This window comes from Pinus tabuliformis, chromosome X (assembly GCF_031772625.1).
Source record: "Pinus tabuliformis cultivar Carrire ecotype Pingquan chromosome X, CPIR1, whole genome shotgun sequence".
NCBI lineage: Eukaryota > Viridiplantae > Streptophyta > Pinopsida > Pinales > Pinaceae > Pinus > Pinus tabuliformis.
The window spans coordinates 592003792-592023977 of NC_142308.1; the positions used below are offsets into that span (position 1 = coordinate 592003792).

Below are 20186 nucleotides of genomic sequence, written 5' to 3' on the forward strand. Positions count from 1 at the left end.
GATCACGTAACATGAAAAGGAAATCCATTGGCTGAAAGGAATTTGGCAATGATGTCAGTCATATCATCTCACTGCTCCATATCATAAATACCTGTCAATATGGCCCCTGTTCCACAAGAATGTGAACCCTTCTTTTTGAATGCAGAAGGCCCAACTGGAGCTGGTGCAGGTGTAAAGGTGGATGGATCAACTTACCTTGGAATTTGCTTCTTGAGACCTGACATTTTAGCTATAGAGAAGTTGCCCCTTCTATCTACTGCCATTTGCATCCTCGAGCTCTTATTTTTTTCAGCTCAGTGAATTTCTTAGAAATTTTAACTGCTTTGTCCCCTATGCCCAAAGATGCGGCCTAGCCCTACTATAATGCCAAACCGTTTGCATGACCAATGTCTAGTCTTTCTTTTGTTTGTGCTGCTGCTACGGTGTTTGGTTGTATATAACAAAATATTTTTTGGCTGGATTGAATGACCTCTTAGCATATTCAGCCAATGCCTTTGATGGGTAGGTATTGGCTTGGGTTTGACTTTCATTTGTTGGCCTACTTGACTGACCGTCCTGCTGTTCCACATCCAACCTCTGCCCCAACATAACTCTCTTCTTTGGTATCATGATCTGAATCACCGTCACTACTGTAGTGACCTAAGTTACCAGGATTCGGATACGGATACGGATTCGGATACGGATACGGATCCGGATCCGCTAGTCTTTTGAAAATCCAAGATCCGGATACGGCAAGGATACGCCACGTACAAAAATTTAAATACATTAAAATTAAATTTAAATACATTAAAATTAAAATTAAAATTTAAATACATTAAAATTAAATCTAAATACATAATACATTAAAATTAAATTTAAATATATTAACATTAAAATTAAATTTAAATACATTAAAATTAAATTTAAATAAATTAAATTTAAATACATTAACATTAAAATTAAATTTAAATAAATTAAATTTAAAATTACTAAAAGTAAATATTGTAAATATTATAAATTATAATAAGTTAAATTTATATTTGACATTTCCATATAATATATATTATAAATTTATATATTACATAATTCATATTCGAAATTTGTAATTAAATTTATATTTGTAAATAATATATATTATACATCACAAAAAATAATATTAAACATTGGTCTAAACTATATATTTATTATTATCCCACGCAGAAATTTAAATTAAATACAGTGTAATGAATATTAAAAATTCAAATACGTTGTGACCGCGACTACCCGACGACTACGCTGATTCACTGCGAGTCTGCGACTGTGTGCGGGCTGAACAGTGCTGCGTGCTGCTGAAACCTGAGGGTCACTGTGCTGCGTGCAGGGGGAGCAGCGAACAGAAGTGAATGCGGACAAAAGCGGAGCAGGGTATGACAGAGGGCGACCACATTATAATATACACATTAAAAAATAATATTTAAACCTCAAACCGACAATCGAACCCTAAAAAAATATCTGCTTTTCGCTGACTTTTCGGCGACCATATACCGTTTCCGGCAGCCACCAGCGGGATCCGTATCCTGCAAAAGTTTTCCGTTTCCAAAACTGTATTTTTATAACATACGTATTTTTGCCGTATTTTGTGCGTATCGTATCCGGATCCGTTTCAGATCCGTGGATCCGGCAACATTCCTCTTGCCTCTGCCGGATCCGGTAACATAGGTAGTGACTCATTTTGGCACTGGCAAGTTATGCATGGATGTGCTGGGTTTGTTGTTTTAAATGATTTTGGCAACCTATAGCAAGGGTTTCACTTTATATTTGTTGAATGCAATTTTTATTGTTCTGAGATAATGTCTTTCAATAGGGGTTTCTTTTTCTAAATTGCTGGTAAAATCATTCCAATAAACAAAATTCCAATGGCTTGAAATAGAAACGTGTAAACACAAGAAAACTAAGAAAAGGAAGATTGTTCCCTACATCTCAAGGGTTAACAATCAATTCTTTTTTGAGAACAGTGAAGCCCTTGGCTGTAAAAGCAACTTACTGGGTGATAAATGCACATCAGCAGTTAACAGATTCAAGACTAACAGTGAACACAGGAATTAACCATAATACTGCAGGCTGAACACAGAAGCTGATTATCGAGGAATGCCGTATGACAAATGTTGGGTGAAGAGTTCACGAGTAACAATCAGAAAACAGCAGCAGCTACCAAAACTTTGGTCTTGAATCTTCCGTCATTAAGCTGTTAATAATAATAACCTCAATGATCAATCCTCCAACAGTGGAGAGTTAAACTCAGTGATTGACACTGACGTCCAACACTTACGTTGAACGCTCAGCCATTAATGATTCCATACTTATCTGCAAGGATCCAGCAATGCTCTCCAAGTAAACCTAGCATATGATGATAATGATAATCATTAAGGTTTAGGTCTTTATGAACTGTTTGGAGTTAGTTGGTCAGTGTTTGACTTCCTTTACATTTTTCTATTTTTATCTTTTTATGACTTTTCCATAGGCCATAGGGAAAAAATTTCTGGTTGGGTGTCCTGGCATCCCCCCGTTCTTTTTGGGGAGGGGGTGGGAGGCAGCGAACACCCAGGCACCCTGCACTTGGGGGAAATGGCTCCCATTTTGCATGAAACGTTACACATTGCCTTTCCTTTAGTTTCCTCAAAAGGGCTGTTGTTTTCTTTTCCTATTAGGGACAAATGTCAATCTTTTTTGGGGAGGGGCGGCAGGCAGCGAACACCCAGGCACTCCACACTTTGGGGAAATGGCTCCCATTTTGCATGAAATGTTACACATTGCCTTTCCTTTAGTTTCCTCAAAAGGGCTGTTGTTTTCTTTTCCTATTAGGGACAAATGTCAATCTCCTTGCCTATGAGTGGACCAGGTAATAAAATAGCTGAACATGTAACAAATGAATTACAGTTTAAAACAATAATAACCTCACAATCAGAATAACCTAATTCATTCCATCACATCCATTCAAGCAATGAGAAACGGATTTGAAGCAACATTCATAGACAGAAAATATGACTGATGGCCCGAAATTTAGAAAACTTTAAATGATTTCATTAATTTAAAATCACAAGATGCAGAGGAAAAATATACATGAGATCTCATGCTTATATCAAGTCTGAAACAACAGAAGTTATGAACTCCTAGAATAGCTCTCTGTGAGAGTAAAAAATATTACAAATTAGATGTTCAAGTTTGAATAAAGTGCATGCCTATCACACAACACAATGTTCTCGATACTTAAATGATTAAAAGAAATGCATTCATCCAAATGGACTGGGATGGGGCTTCCGTAGACCAAATAAAATAGTAGTGGAATCCTGGAAGAAAAAAAGAATGCAGTTAGGATCGGATTTGTAAAGGAACAATACACCAACAAAGTTGGATGATCAAAGACTGGGATGGAAGAAGGGAAATTGTTTCAAAGAAAATAAAAAATGCACTAACAAAAATAGTCGAGAAAGGATGGATGGGATGATCTCTCTCTGTCTCTTCTGTTTTTTTATATTTTTCAAAGGAGAAACCATTCCCATTGGCCTAGTGGAATCACTGCAACATTGAAACTGAATCTGAATTCTTAAAACTTGCCCGGTCTTCATAAATGAGGGTCATCTAGCACTTTCCAGAGTTCAAAATTTGGTTTCCGTCTAGAGGGATATAGGTTCATACTGGTTTTTATCTATAAGGGATATAAGTTCATACTGGTTTCTATCTATAGGGATATAGGTTCAAAGTATGCCAAATCACTCTAGTTGATTGTGACATGAAAACATATCCATATGGGGTCATGGTGAAATGCCTCACAAGAAGGTTCCCCATCCTGGAAGTGTCGGAAACTTGAGGGATGCATGTCCCCATGTAACAGTGGAAAAAATAAAAATAAAAAGTAAAAAAGGATCCTAATCCTGTACAATATAAAATAAGACTTTTGGGCTCATTCCTCACATGGCAAGAGCAGCATTCATGCATTTGAGGGCTCCATTTATCTTGAATGGTTTGAATTTGCAGTTGTGTCCCTGTGGAGAATTCAGAGTTCTGGATACCCACTCGAAACAGATATCAATTGATTCACGATTGTGAGATGAAGATTTTCCTATTTAAGATTTTCATTTCTAGTTATATTTTGTGGTTTTTTCTTTTTCTTTATTTCACTCTTTTTTTTTAACATTTTCAGTTTTGTCTTCTCCAAATTCCAATCAGCAGTGATACAGAGGAAAGCTTAAGCACCTTTTCTCCAACGTCACAAATAAACCCCCTGCTATACGAAAACCAATTGCATCAAATGAGATCGTAGAAGCCAAGATTAAATCTGAAGGTTGGTTGTAGGAAGCTATAAAATATATTCATTCATATGGTGGGGGAGCAGGTGAATGTTCATATTGCCCTTATTGCTACCTTAGAATTTCTGGGTTAGTTGCCAGAGTGAGTGACAGTTATTGGGGTTGGGAAGAGAGAACAAATAAAATTTTGTAACAAAATCCCTAGGTCAGAAAGGGAAGCACTAATAAATAATTTCAATGAACTTAAGTAAATTTACTTGTCCCGTCAGACTGAAAAGAGTTAGACCCCTGTTGTTCATTCATCAGTTATGAGATTTTTCTTTGCAATGGGCATGGTATTCAATGTTTGTAGATCTCCTTATTGGAAGACAATGGCCGATAATTTATTAAATCAAACACCCAAAGGATATAAATCCACTAGTTATGAAAATGTGGGGACCTCTCTATATTAGCTGATGAGAAGGCCCACATTTAGGCAAAAGATTTCATGATATTTGAGACAATTTGAAGGATTTTGGGGTTGCTATTGTTTCAGATGGTTGGACAGACATTAATCATCTACCCATGTTAATTTGGCAGTTCAGTGACAAATTCCAATTATTGGACAAGATTCCTCTTTCTGAGAGGACCAAAATTGACCTTTGAAGCACTGAATTTGGATATGTATTTTTGAAGTCAAGCCCATAGGTACACAAATTGTCATGGTCGGCCTAAGAGGCTAATTAGCCCTCCTCCAACGCCTATAAATTCATGTCACCTCAAGCTCATTTGGACACCAATGATCACACATCTCTCTTCTCTTCTTGGGTTTGATGCATCTGAAAATTGCAGGAGTCTTTTTCACACGTGCGAGGAGGAAGGAAGACAAAATTACAGGTGGCCGAAAATCTGAACAGTTCTGCCCCTTGACCAGCGTTGACTTGGGATCCTTTTACTTGATTTGACTTTTGATCTCTCTTGGGAAAATTCTGTCTCTCTAGGCTGCATCATTTGGCACAAAAACTGAGGTGTTTGGAGCTGTTTGACCTGAGTTGACCGCAGGAAAAATTGCAGACTTTGACAGCAGAAGTTTCTCTCATTTGACCGAGTTTGACTGGGTTTTCTTGGACTGTTTTGTGCTGACTTTGACCAGCAATTTAGGCCAAATTTGTGGACAGTTGACCGAATTCCTGAAGGACAGATTTGACTGTTGACCTGGGACTGGTTAGAGGCTAGAGCACATTGACTGCTGTTGACCATTGACCAGAATTGCAGATTATGACTGTTGACCAGATTTGACTTTTCGTCATTAGCATTTTGGATCTTGGTTGATTGATTTGTTGGATAAGTCAACTTTGACTTTGACTCTTGTTTATGGATTTGGGTTCATTATACTCTCTGCTGAACATTTTATGACAATCTAATAGAAGAAGATTTTTCAAAGGGTTTTCCCCCTTGTGGGGTTTTTGCCTGGTCTTTGACCAAGTTTTTGTTTCTTGTTGATGCTCTTGATTGTCTCCTATTCTCATTGAATTTACTGTGCTATCTCCAATTACTGTTAATCATTGGAATAATTAATTATTGTTGAAAAGATTGCTTATTGAAGAAGTGAATTGGGCTAAAGTAATTGGTATAGCATAGAGAAGTGGAAAATTAACATCCTGTGCCCTTGTTAATATAATGGTTCCTAACCCAGGGGGTGACGTTTTTAACATATCATGACACTACTTGTAGATGATGGATTGGTACATGTTTGATGGGCCTCTTTTTAAAGGCAGTTGAGAAGGTTGGTAACAAAACTGTGGTACAAATTATAACAGATGGTACTACCAACAATTTACTTGCAAGGGGCATGACTAAGGATGAGTAGTGAAATATTTTGACTCGTGTTTTTCATTCTGTCAACCTCCTACTTCTAGATGCCAACAACATTGGATGGGCTTGGGATACTTCAAATGAAGGAAAAATAATTCAGTGCTTTGTTGATGTTATACAGTTATTAGCTCCGACAGGTGCTTCTGCATAGGCTAGGTGTCAAGCATGCAGAAGATGTAGTAAGTGCTTGCCTATGATATGGAAAGTGTGTTGGGTTGGGGATTCTTATGCTAAAACCCTCGGTCCTTTTTTCTCATTCTGTTGCCATTTCCTCCTGTTTTTTTTCTTTTTCTTGTTTCAGGTAATATAGGTGTAACATAGAATTAACTAAACCCAAGATTTTAGCATGGGATTTTAATTTAATGATTCAATGGTCTTCATCATGAGTTTTATTTTATTTGCTTTTTCTTTCTCTTGGTTTCTGTTTAAATTATGACTCATTTAACTTCACATACTACGAGGACTGAAACTTAAATCCATATTTGCCATCAAGTTCCAAACTTCATGGCATGTTTCTATATTGCAAACTGATGACCCAATAAGAAAATTTTCTAAGAGGTAGCACTAGACTGAACCTTTTATGGTCTTATGTGAGTCTTTGTAACAGAAGATTGGACTCAATTCCAAGCCATATCTATATTTTTTACAGCATATTGATAATTATCTAGTATAGAAGATGCTTGAAGTCTTGTTGAAATTCTCCAGTGCTAGTGGATTCTTTAATATATCTCGATTCTCTTTGAACATTATGTAGAGTGAATGAGGTCAATTTCACAATGCTCTGGTTTGAAATGATTTTAAGTTGGCTTTTGTATATTTTGAGACTTCGATATCGCAATGGATACCAACAAGGCTAGTAAAATATAAACCACTGAAATTGAAATTATATGGGATCTAACCTTTACTTCAAAGTTCACACTGCACAGGCTTCATCTTAGAATTTACCTGAACTTGGACTTTGGATGTTTTTACTATAGAAAAGACACAGTCAAGCCAACTTTGGCACAAATACCAAAATCCTTTGGAATAAAAAGATACCTTGTTATTGTATGGTCTGATTAAAAAGACTTCTTAAAGGTCCAATAGACCAAAGCTGGTCTCAGTGGACAGTAACTATCATTATCATCATCATCATCATCATCATGAGACTATGTTTTGGGAACATTTTTATATTGTATGAAATTTTATGGGAAAATATAAAATGGGTTTAAAGAGGCATTGAATTGAAAATTAAATATCCCCAGATAAGTTTTTTGAGTAAGTTGGTTAATTTGAAGTATTATGCATGGATTGCAGTACTCGTGCAAAGAAATATTTCCTGTGTCTAATTTGTGGGCCCCCAAGTGTAAACACAACACTTCCAAAGGCCAGAGGGGAGCAAGGAGGGAGTGAGACTGATGAGAGTAGTGACGATGAAGAAAACAGTACTGTAAGTGCCAACTTTTCTAAAAGGCTTTTTTTGTTCAGTTACCTTTTTTCAGTTCTGGTGTTTTCCACTGCTTATTTGACATGTTTGTGTCAAACTAGATATAGGTATGCTATCCTTATTTTGTTGTTTTTATGACCATCTTGTTGCCTGATTGAAAACCTGTAACTTTATGGGTAAACATATTGATATCTGATTGGGTTTCTTTTATAATATTTTTAAGGAAGATTGTTTTTCAACAAATATCATGCTTTACGTGTTTATCCCTTGAACTGTTCACATATTTATGTTAAACATGAAAGGTTGTTTGACATATCGGGATTTATAAATGCAGAATAATTTTAAGTGTAAGATTTCTATGTCAATGTAAGAAATGAGCAATGTCATAGTCTCTGAGAGTAAATGTGCAAAGAAGTAAGTTTATAGTTTTGGTCAGCACAATGATTTGGAAGGTTACATTCTGAAGAAACAATCAAGAGAGAATAATCTTCTTTGTTATTGAAGGGAATGTGTGTTGGTATTTAACATTCAAGTTACATATTAGTACGATGACGATCCAATTCTATGAAGTCTGTTGCCGCAAAAACTAGCAGGCCTTGGAGAAGGGTACCCTACAAGGCTATCACTAGACCAAGTGACAACAATGTAGCCCACTATCACCACAGCTACTACCCCCTGTTCTTTATGGACTTTCACCAATTGGAGGAGCCCTGGTATAAAGGTCACTTAATAGGTATTCTCTATGTTACTGGATCCATCCACCCTAGGAAATGGATTCACGGATCCCCGGATAAGAAATGGATTCGGATCCGGATTCACTTGGATACGCTAGAAAACAGTTTTTTAACGAGTGAAAATATCTCAGTAATGCCCTGACCTGGCAGTTTGCTAGAAGCCGACAATGCATTGCACTCTAACCCGGATAGCTGCTCGCAAGAAGCTCAGACAGTATGTGCACGTGCAGCGAATAAGACGGCCAGAATGATGCGATTGGTATTAATATCGTTGGTTTTGGTATCTACAGACTTGGTAGTATGACGCCGCTACTGGGTTTTTTATTAATCCGCGGGGCATATGCAATTTCGCACATTTGAACTCATATAGTTACATGGTGTTTATATTTTGGATATGTTATAATATTAATTTAATTATATATCTGTTATATTTTATTGACATTAGTTTCAAAATGTTATAAAAGAACTCGTATAGTTACATGGTGTTTATATTTTAGATATGTTATGATATTATAATTTAATTATAAATATGCTATATTTTATTTATATTAATTTAATTATACTTTTATAGTTATGCTATATTTTATTTACATTAATTTAATTAAAACTTTTTAAATATGTTATACTTTATTTATATTAGTTTAGAAATGTTATAATTTTATAAAGTAATTTTCTTGTGTACATATATTATAAATTAATTATTCAGAATATTAAAAAATTGTTTTTTATTGTCCATATATATTATAAATTAAATTATTCAAAATATATCAAATTTGTTATGTACAAATTATAAAATTTGTAGATTATATTTTATATTAAACTTTTATATACTATAAGCTTATTATTTAATTCATATAAAGTAACATGTGTATTGAATTATTATTATTTATCATTTAAATAGTTTTGTAATATATTATAGTTTATAATTTAATTTTTATAAAATAATTAATGCTACTTTAATTATGAAGTATTGCATGTTTTTTAATGAAATTCATCGACACAATACAGCTTGAGTGAGTTTGATGGTTAAGAGCATGCATTTCCTACTATTAGGTCACAGGTTCAAAACTAGAGGGGGGTAGAGTATGTATGCCTTCGTAGACTTAGCAGTCAAATTGTTGCATGGAAGTGGGTCCCTTGTCCCATAAACAAGGGGGTCTCATACACGAATTTAGTCTCTGGCTTGGCCGTGAATTTAAAATTGGATAATAATAATAATAATAATAATATAAACTCTATTGTTGTTGATGGGTAGTGATCACAAAAAATTTGGACATTAATATCAAAAATTTTATTATAAAAATATATTTATATTAATCGTACTTGCCGTTTCCTTGCAGTATCTGAATCTTGGCTTTTCAAAAATCAAGCGGATCTGGATCCGTATCCGAATCCTGGATTTTCAAAAATCAAGCGGATCTGGATCCGTATCTGAATCTGTATCTATATTTGAATCTTGGTAACTTAGGGTATTCTAGGTTTTAAGGTATGAGGTGGACTTAAAGGCTTGGAAGGGAAAGACACAATTTAGGTATTAGGCTCCAACTATAAAGAAGAGTCACTTTCCTTCTAAAGGCCAAAGATGGGCAATATAAGGCCTAGGGTTTGATTGATGTGTTGTGAGTTGGGATAACCTAAGGTTAAAATGCCAAGAAAGGGTTTCCCACAATGTATTTCAACAAGTTTATGGCACATGAAACCTTTAAGAAGCCTTCATGTTGAAGCTAAAACCAACCGAAGGTTTGATCATAGGGAAAACCACTGGGCCAAGAGAAATTATGGAGAAAAATGGAATGAATGTCAACGAAAGGGAAAATAAAAAATCTCCCTTCCTGGTCAATTCACACTAAGCCCTAGATTGGTCGCTTGGCCTTAAGAGGGCCGAATTAAGTAAGAGAGAGAATAATAGTTTATGGATAAAATTGACTTGATCATAGTCCTAGGGTTGGTGGAGTCTATGGATTCTTTAGGTTGGCTACAACTTGCAAAGGAGTAGGGATATTTTGATGCCATAGCATCAAAACCCTAACTATTCCCTTTGTGAGGGATCAAAATTTACTTGGGAGAGCTAATGTAAGATCACCAAGGGGATTGCGATTCACATATCATACAATGAGTAATGCATGCAATAATATGACCTAGCTTCCATGAAATTGATATTCAACAAAATTAGGGCACAACAATTAACCTAGATAACCAATTTATTCCATACGTTAGACATGAAATCAGAAATTTTCAATAAAAAGGCACTTACAAGGCAATATGGTTGTAGAATCCAATCATTGATCCAAGGAAACTTCTATAAAGACAAGAATATAACTCCAAGACGAAATATGCTCCATTGATCACATCTCTCTAATAGGTGCAAGACGCTGAAATTCTAAAGTAGAGAGGAAAAATTCACAAGTGATGATGATGAAAAATGAAATAATCCTCTCCTTTATTTATGTGAGGGTGATTAGCCTCTAATTAGCCTAAAATCCCCTAAAAGACAAGTAAAATCACGATGGAACCTTGGGTTACAAGCCAACCCAACTAACTTAGACATAAAATCAAATGAGAGCCCACGCGTGAGTTGTGACACCTCGTAAGGTTGACATCGTCCATGAAATGAGTTCCAAGTGGCAAGTGTTGAGGCTTTTGAGTACCAAGTGTGGTGTAGAAGCCTCTAAAAATCATCATTTGAGGGTTAACCCTCAAATGTCCATCAATGTCCCTCTGTGGTCCCCAAAATGCACTTGGGGTACCAAAAGGTGGTCTCCTAAGTCTCCAACTGCTCAAAATGTCCATCTTTTCCTCAACATTGAGGGATTTCTAGGTGCTACTAGCCTTCTCATGTCTCTGAACTTGACACCATCATCATCTGGGCCTTGAATTAGATGCCACCCTTCAAAAGGTGCTAAGGTCGGCCTAGGGACATGCTAGTCCAGGTGTATCATCCTGAAGAATCATCAAATATAGTGAGAAGCGACATAACATCCTAGGTGCAGGAGGTGCCCAGGGGTAGGTATAATGTGTTGCTCGGGGACCCAAGGCTCTCAACGCTTCACTTGTGGGTGTCAATATACTTCTCTAGGCCCTAGGTACCTGCGGGTAAGGTGCCCAGGTCATAGGTTGCTGAACCACCTGAAAATCACAACATAAAGTCTCGTGAAAGCCACCAGTCATCAAGGACAATAATGATTTTTGCAACTAAGTGAACCAAGCTTGAATGTGAAGGGCTATTTGATACTTCAAATTAGGCTTCCCTTCCAAAATTAGGACCTTTAACTCGCAATAGTGTTTCCTCCTTGGGTAGGGGTAGCTAAAGGACAACCCTATTAGGTGATTCTAGCCCCCAAGGGAAATTACAATTTCCTCAATCCACCCTTCAATCAATAGGTGTTAGTGAATAATAATGGTACAAAGGGGAGAAGACTTCATGGCCAAGTGCCATGGTCAAAGGGACCAACATGATGGGGATCCACATCCTGGGTGTATAGATGTGAGGAGGGAGCAATCATGGATGCATGAGTTACCAACTCGACCTTTGTTTTTCCAGCCCTCTTTTGCGCTTTTTATTTTTGCTTGATTTTTCCTTGTATTACTGCTTGTATCTCAAGGGGTTAGGGCTTTCTTTTAATGATGTATAATAGTTGTATTGCCCCTTAATGATGAGGTAGCTCATAGCCCATCGAGGTTGGGACATGCAAGGGTTCCTTTTTATGATGTAATGGAGCAACATGTGCTTAGGATCCAGGTGATGGCCATAATGAGTGACGTAGAGCTTATGCTAGGATTTTTCCCACATGGTAATGTGTATGTCCTGATCATCTTTTGAATTTTGATATTCTTTTGTTTTATTTTATGACCATAATATGTTTTTTCCTTTTCTTTTAGCTGCATCAACCTCTTAGGGAAACATTTTGGGCCCCTACCCAGGTATGTGGATGTATGGGTGCCAAATCCTAGAGAACAAATGGGTAGTTGAACCTGAAGAATGGATGTGGAATATGGGCATGCAATGTAAGATGAAAAGTGGTAAGTATGGAATAGGGATAGATGGAACAATTTATCTCAATCAAGGGTTCTCGAATAGTGCCCCTCTTATACCCAGTGGGCCATTAGGGTAGGTCCCACTGGACTAGGATCAAAGATTAACCACCCATTTAAGATGAGGGAACAATATCATAGACAAAACCTCTCCTTCTTTCAGGTCACCCCATAGTCCATATCGAAAACCCAAATACAACAAGCATAAGCACCTGATTGCAAAATTAATAAAGTACATTTTGATCAAAATCACAACTTCGTCCATGTGCTCCTTTCGGATGGGTGAGGAAGTATATGATTGATGCAGGTGGCGAAGATAAAATGTCACGTTGTCAGCCGTTGGTGGTTGTCAGGGGCTACATGGTTGGCTAACTAGATGTGAAGATTAGGAGAAATGTTTTCTCCTATGGGGTCGCCCATTTTGGTGGGTAACATCTGGCTCCAACCGGGACATGGGCTCATCGTAGAATGTGTTATGAATATAATTCATATAAAAATAATAAATGTAAATATAAATATAATAGTAACAAATAATAAATAATTAACTAATAATTAGTTAGTTAGTAATGAAGAGTTATGTCTTAAAGACATGACCATTCATGAAAGGGCACCTACCTGCTACCTTGGTATATAAGCGGGCCCTCATTGTAATCATTACACACATCTTTTATACATTCAACAATTCTTATATACAATTACTACTTGTCCTACGATGGATACTTACATATTTCAGTTCTTCTGAATTATTCCGCTGCATATACGAACTTTGCTCGTTACATTAATATCAGAGCCACATTCTCCGATCCCAACCATTGGCCATTAAAGCCTTCGTCAACATAGTTGTTGTCGCAATCAAACGTTTTGCTATATAGTGAAGGTTCTCCATTTTGTTGGATTCGCTATCAGGCCTTTGGCCATAAAATTATTAAAAAAAAATTAATTAAAAATATGTATTAAAAAAAGCAAATAATAAAAAGTATATAATAAAAAATCATATTAAAAAAATTTACATAAAAAATTATTTTATTTAAAATAATTCAAATAAAATAAAGAAAAACAAAAATTTGAAAGAAAAGAAATTAAAAAAAGAAGCGATAAAATAAAAGTGATATATAAGAGAAAAAATAAAAGAATAATAAAAAATAAAAGAAAGAATAGTATACTACCTGCAACCGTGTCCCCGTCTTACCGCCCCCTGTTTGAAACACAAACTGTTGCTCGTAAGCATCTTCGAGCCACACAACACCGCCAAAGCCCTCGATGGTCAGACCCTCCACTGCCTTCTCGTTGTGATCGCAGTGATTTCACAAAATATATATAAAAAAACAACAGTGTACACAACCTCCTGAGATAGACACCGCAGCTCCAACCGTTACCCATACATAGTTGCCCTATTGTCACTCTGTACAACAGTCATCGAACTATTCACCAACCACTGTACTTTTGCGTTCGCTATGAAATCACAAGTCATAAAAGTCAAATTTCTATTTAATTTTACCACCAACCATACCGTCAGCAACATAAATCTATACATCGGACCTTGGCAACATTTCAATACAAGTAAATTAGTACTGCATTAGTATAGACACCAGCAACATCTCACCTTTTGAATAGTTGTACGCCCCCGCTCATTTTAAATAAGAACTATTCAAATAATCACATTTGGTTTTATAAGAAAGTTCTTTTTACATATCATTCATACCATCCATTGCACAATTGAAATATTGCATGATTGAAATCTTAAACTAGACCATGCAGTCAAAAATTGTGCTCATAAAAAATATTGTCCCTATAAGAAAAATTATCCGTAAATTTGTACTTCATACTCGTATGTTAACTACCCTCTTGTAAAGTGCTGTCTCATCCTAAAGACGAAAGAGAAAAGGATAATTCAAAAGAGTATAACAAGGTTATTTGGGAAAAAGGAATCAAATATTATAATTTCCAAGTACCTGTAAAAAGGTATTTAGAGGTTCTCAAGTTATATATATGTGAGGAAATAAAAAAATATATAAAAAGGCATTCAAAGGTTCACTGGTTATAATATATGGGAAGAAATTAAAGAATATTATAAAGGTAATAGCGGAGTTCAATTATTAAATATTAAAAAAAATTAAAAGAAAAATATTACAGTAGTTTGATTAAAAATAGAAGTGGGGCAATTTTTGAACCAAAAAAATGGATTATAACCAACAGATGAAAGAAAGAAAGATGAATCCTATAACCAAGTCAACATTTTGGACTAAATGTCCATTTTGTCTAAATGAAATTGGATATACATATGTTCAAAAAAATTTCAAATTAAGTTGTCCAACATGTGGAAGATTATTTAGTACATAAGAACATCAAGATAATGAGCGGATGCAAATGAAAATATTAAAGGAAGAACTTGTAGAACTACAACAAAAAAACAAAACATCGGAAAATAAATATAAAGACATTGAAGATTAGTTTTATAAAGAATCAACAGAAAGTAACAACAAAATTTGGCGTCTAAGGGACCATAATAAAAAATTACTTGACAAGGTCAAGAAGTCCAAAGATACTAGAAATAAATTAGAGGAAGAAAATTAATGTATCGAGAAGATATTCAACAAGAGTCTATCAGAAAAGGAAGAAGAAAATTTGCGTTTAAAAACCCTCAACCAAAGGTTATTAGAACAAATAAAAAGTATAAAAGATAAAGAGAAGGATACTAAGCACAAAGTCAACAATTTAGAAAATGAAGAACTTTTACGTCTAAGGAATCATAACCAAAACCTTCTTATGCAAATAAAGAAGCTTAAAGTGACAAGAAGTCACTAAATGACAAGTTAGAGAAACTTCAAGAAGTGTTGAAGTCTCTAGTCGTTTCAGTCCAAGTTGAAAATAAAAGAATAAATACTGACCCAGTCAATATCACAACTCAAGAAGAAGAGAAACCTACAGAAGTTAAAATCAATTCAGATATTGCAGTTCAAACAATGGAAATTCCAAGCGATGATTCAGTAACCAACTCAACAACAATAGTACCTGAAGTAAATCGGGAAATCACCATAAATAGATTAGGGCAAGATCAAACTACAAGAGCTCCTTATCGACATCTGAATCACAAGAGTAGACAACTAAGTCAGTTTACATATTTGAACCATTCAAAACGGAAGCAACATATTTATGTTCCAAGGAATACTGAAGTTTGCAGAATCTAGTCCTATGATAACAATTCATTACAAATTCTAATGATCGGAGGATTGCACAAAATATTAAGCTTGGATGGTCGGATCCATTCTCAATCCAACAATTTTGTTTATCACTCAGAGGATCATGTTGTCTTTTATCAACGAAGATGAAAATTTAGAGACGAGGAGATATTCAAAATGGGAAAATAGATTTGGCCTTTTCATGAGTAAGCTTTGAGGACAACTTTTTTTTGAAGAGAGGTATGAATATAGTTCATATAAAAATAATAAATGTCAATATAAATATAATAACAATAAATAATAATTAATTAACTAATAGTTAGTTAGTTAGTAATGAAGAGGCATGTCTTAGAGTCATGACCGTTCATGAAAGGGCACTTGCCTAGGTATATAAGCGGGCCCTCATTGTAATAATTCCACACATCTTTTATACATTCAACAATTCTTATATACAATTACTACTTGTCCTACGATGGATACTTACATATTTCATTTCTTTTGAATTATTTTGCTGCGTATACGAACTTTGTTATCGGAGCATTTCTCTGAGTATACGAACTTTGTTATCAGAGCATTTCTCTGAGTATACGAACTTTGTTCATTACAAAATGGATGATCCATATGTTCGAACGGGGAGTTCATGAGAACTCTAGCAATTCCTAGGCTCACAAACCTGTAACCTGCTCATTGCAATAAACTTGTTTGGAAGCATGTGCGCTGGTGTAGGGTATCACCCATGTTTTATAGGAAAGTATAATTTCATATAGAAAATAAGATTTATTCTAAATGCACTCTAATCTACATGAAACATGATATGAATGATGTTAGGATGCTCACAGAACATGCAATACAACTACACTACTATGCATGATAAGAGAATGTCAGTTTCCATCAAAGAAGGTGAGGTGGCTCCCTTTCACCGAGGAAGGTAAAAGTTCACCATCAATTTTAGCAATGTTGAAGTAGCCTACACCTACTTTCCCATGGATTTTGACAGGGATAAGGTCTTTATCAACCAAGACAAACTCACCTACTTGGTAATCTCTCTTTGGTTTTTGGACCCATTGCTTCATAAGAATGTCTACCTTGGGTTTGGCTTCTTTATGTGGCAGACCTCTTGAGAAGCAGGAGGCTTTATTGGTTTCAATGGTCCACTAGAAGGGTTTCGATTCACCAACCTTGAAACTTTGGTCTCAGGGCTACTACACACAAGGAATGGAAAGGATTTGATGTCTTCTACATGATAGGGCTACTGGCGCTCCTTGTAGAGGACAAATGGGGTCCCATCAGGCTTGGGAATGGTGGCGTATGATAAATCCATTTGCAATTGTCCACCAATTGAAGCACACCATTTCCTGGATAACAACATCCCCCATGCATCAGGCATGTCAATGACAACAATATCCATTAATATAGAAATATCTTTGTTGGCTGCCAGAGACACCTTAAGATCTTTAATAAGACCATAGATAGGGATGGATCTAGAATCAAAACCACACACATTCTTATATGGCCTAGTGATATCCATCTCTAATTGGTGCATAACCTTCAATGGCATGACATTGGCAGAAGCCCTTGAATCAAGCATGCAATTGTGAAGTATGAGATCATTGATCACTAGTGACAATAAGAATGACCCATGAACCCCATTGTTCTTTTCAAAGTACATATATTGTAATATAACAGGAGGATCCTTGGGCCCATCATCAAAACCTAAAGATTTCTTGATTTTCGTTCGATCATGGAACTTTGGGTTCTTGGCCAATTGTATTGCAAAAGTGTTGTCAATCAAAAGAGGAGTTGAATGTACTTGTTTCTCCTGCAAATCTTGCAGAATTTTCCTGAGCCACAAAATTTCCTTCATTGCTTCAACTACAGCGACATATTCTGCCTCAGTTGTGGAATCTGCTGGAACTAACTGTTTGCGTGACCTACAGGAGACGACTCCTGATCCAAGACTCATAACATAACCTGAAGTAGATACTCCAGTTTATTTATCTCCATTGAAATCTGAATCAGAGTATCCAATCAAGCTGAAGTCATCCACCTGTGTATACTTGAGTCCAAAGTCTTGAGTTCCCTTCAAGTACTTTAGAACTCTTTTTGCAACAGACTAGTGACCCTCACAAGGCTTTTTCATAAACTTGGAGAGGATTCCAACAACAAATGAAATGTCTAGTTTGGTAGTAGTCAGGTAGTTGAGACTTCCTACGAGTTGTCTATACTTCGTTTCATCCTCAAATTCTTTTCCTTCAATGGATGTGAGCTTTAAGTTCTGTTCCATTGGAGTAGTCAAAGGATTGCACTTAGCCATGCCAAACTTGTTCAACAGATCTCCAATGTACTTCTTCTGAGAGAGGAATATAAACTTCAGATGTTGGGTTACTTCAATACCAAGATAGTAGTGAACATAGCCCAAATATGTCATTTCAAAACCTTTCCTCAGTTCTTTCTTTATGGATGCAATGTAGCTCTCATTGTTCCCTGTCATTAGAAGATCATCTACATACACCACAAGATATACAATTGTTTTGCCAACTTTCTTGACAAACAAAGTTGCATCATCAAGATCATAATGTTTGAAATTGAGTTTCAGAAGATGCTCAGTTAACTTCTCGTACCAGGCTCACGGTGCTTGCTTGAGGCCATACAAGGATTTTACAAGCTTGCATACTTTGTGTTCCTAACCCTTCACAACAAATCCTTCTGGTTGGGACATAAAAACATTCTCTTTCAGATCTCCATTCAAGAAAGCAATTTTTACATCCAAGGCAAAGAGTGTTTGGATGGTAACCCATTTTGCTGTGGGGGAAGAAGTCTCCTCATAGTCGACCCCTTCCTTCCGTGCAAAACCTTTTGCCACAAGCCTGGCTTTGTGCTTGTCAAGTGAGCCATCTGCTTTATACTTGTTGTATGTTATATGGTACCTCTGATACCATATAACATATAAGCATTAAAATAATCTCATAGTCTCATATCTTTGCACGAACCATTATATATCTATACCATACATCACCTTCCTAAACTCAATGAACATTACCATACGGTCCTTTATATCATTCCATTGATATAATGACTATCCACCTTTTTAAAAACACCATTTGGTCTTCATTAAAAAAAGGTCAACCAACGCACACAACATCATAATATTTATGGCCAACAATTAGATAATGCTATACATAGGAGAACAATGCAAACTTCACCCACAACCATATCAACCAAGCAACATATATAAGTCAACTTATGCATACCGAATTACACAGTCATTCTTGCAGCTATTATACGGTCTTCAAAACTCAGCATACCTTAAACCATCCATGTCAGTCAACGTTCATCGTCAGGTAGCATTCACCGTGTCTCAAAATCAACACATCATTTAGTCAGGGCGCGTTCACCAAGGGAACAGAACCCACAGTTCACAATAGCATGCAATGTTCAGCACCATTCAATCCTCCAGAACATTCAACACACGGCCACGACCTTCAATTTAACGTGGAGTAACACAACCCATTCAACCAGTTTTTTTTAATCAACGCAACAATTTTCCATGGGCTTCACGTAGGGAATGGATTACAGAGGAGTATTGAAAACTGGATGAACCAGTGTACATTCAACCAGGGCATATGAAGGAATGTTCATTCAATAATAACGAAACTTAAAACAAGTCTGAGCGGCAAAGGAGATGGCAGACATAGAGCTGACAAAGAGTGGCAAGAAAAAAAATTAGAAAAATGGCAGGAAATAGGAGTTAAAAGGGCAGGAAAAACTATTTTTGGGAGTTGGCTCTGATACCATGTCAAACCAGGAGTAACTCCACGAATCACTTGTTTATTTGCATTAGCCATATCATGAATTTATACATGAGTGGAGAGACTCTTGGGATTCCAATTCCAAGGTCTCTTGGTTTTCTCAAATGCATAACTGACAATATTTACAATAATCCTTCGAAATTAGGTGTCAACAATATTTAATTACTAAAAGTGACTTAACTGATTTTAGAAAGTGGTTTTTCCTAAAAGTGATTTTATAAAGCTTGAGTGACTCAAATGATTTAGAAAGCGTTTTTTCTGAAAGTGACTTAAGTCATCTCAATGAGACATTAAATCAAAACCGTTAATCTTGAGGTGGCAAGATTTAATTGTTTTAGTAATTCATGAGTTTATAAAAGGAGAAGGGGGAGTGAAGAGGCAATACTTCTTAATGAGATTTGGAGAAGAGGATATCCAAGGGAGAAGTTTAGCAGAGAAGAGCAAAGTACAATAGGTACAACAATAAAGACAACAACCAGGCAACACGAATTCCAAGGCAGAGAACATGCATGGAATTCAAGGCAAGGACAATGTGATTTTTGAGGCAACTGAGCTGCATTTATTGAAGAGAGGAGGTATGAAATTTGAGGTTGTTCGAGAGTGGCTGAGCACTGTTTTTTGAGGTTGTATTGCTGTTATCTAATTCTCTAAAATTCTGTGATAAGAAATAAAAAATTTCCCTGTCTGTTACTGGCTTTCCCTTTGGGGTTTTTCCAGGGGCATTGCCTCAAAATAGTGTCTAAATGGCATGATTGTATGCTGTTCATTTCCACTACAAATGATTTTTAGACTTAGTTATTTGTATTTCTGCTCATAAATAGTTGTTGAATGTGTGACAATTTAATTCATTACCGCTGAATATTTATTGGAGTCAGATATCAGAGTTT

At 36.0% G+C, this 20186-nt stretch overlaps 1 protein-coding gene across 1 annotated transcript in view; it reads left to right on the top strand.

The window, feature by feature from the left end:
* The window catches only part of RID2 (S-adenosyl-L-methionine-dependent methyltransferases superfamily protein), a 202350-nt gene that overhangs the window by 161873 nt on the left and 20291 nt on the right, over nt 1-20186 (top strand). The window contains exon 8 of the mRNA XM_089448242.1: nt 7416-7548. Within this exon, the coding sequence (XP_089304368.1) occupies nt 7416-7548 (133 nt within the window). The remainder of the gene's footprint in view (nt 1-7415; nt 7549-20186) is intronic.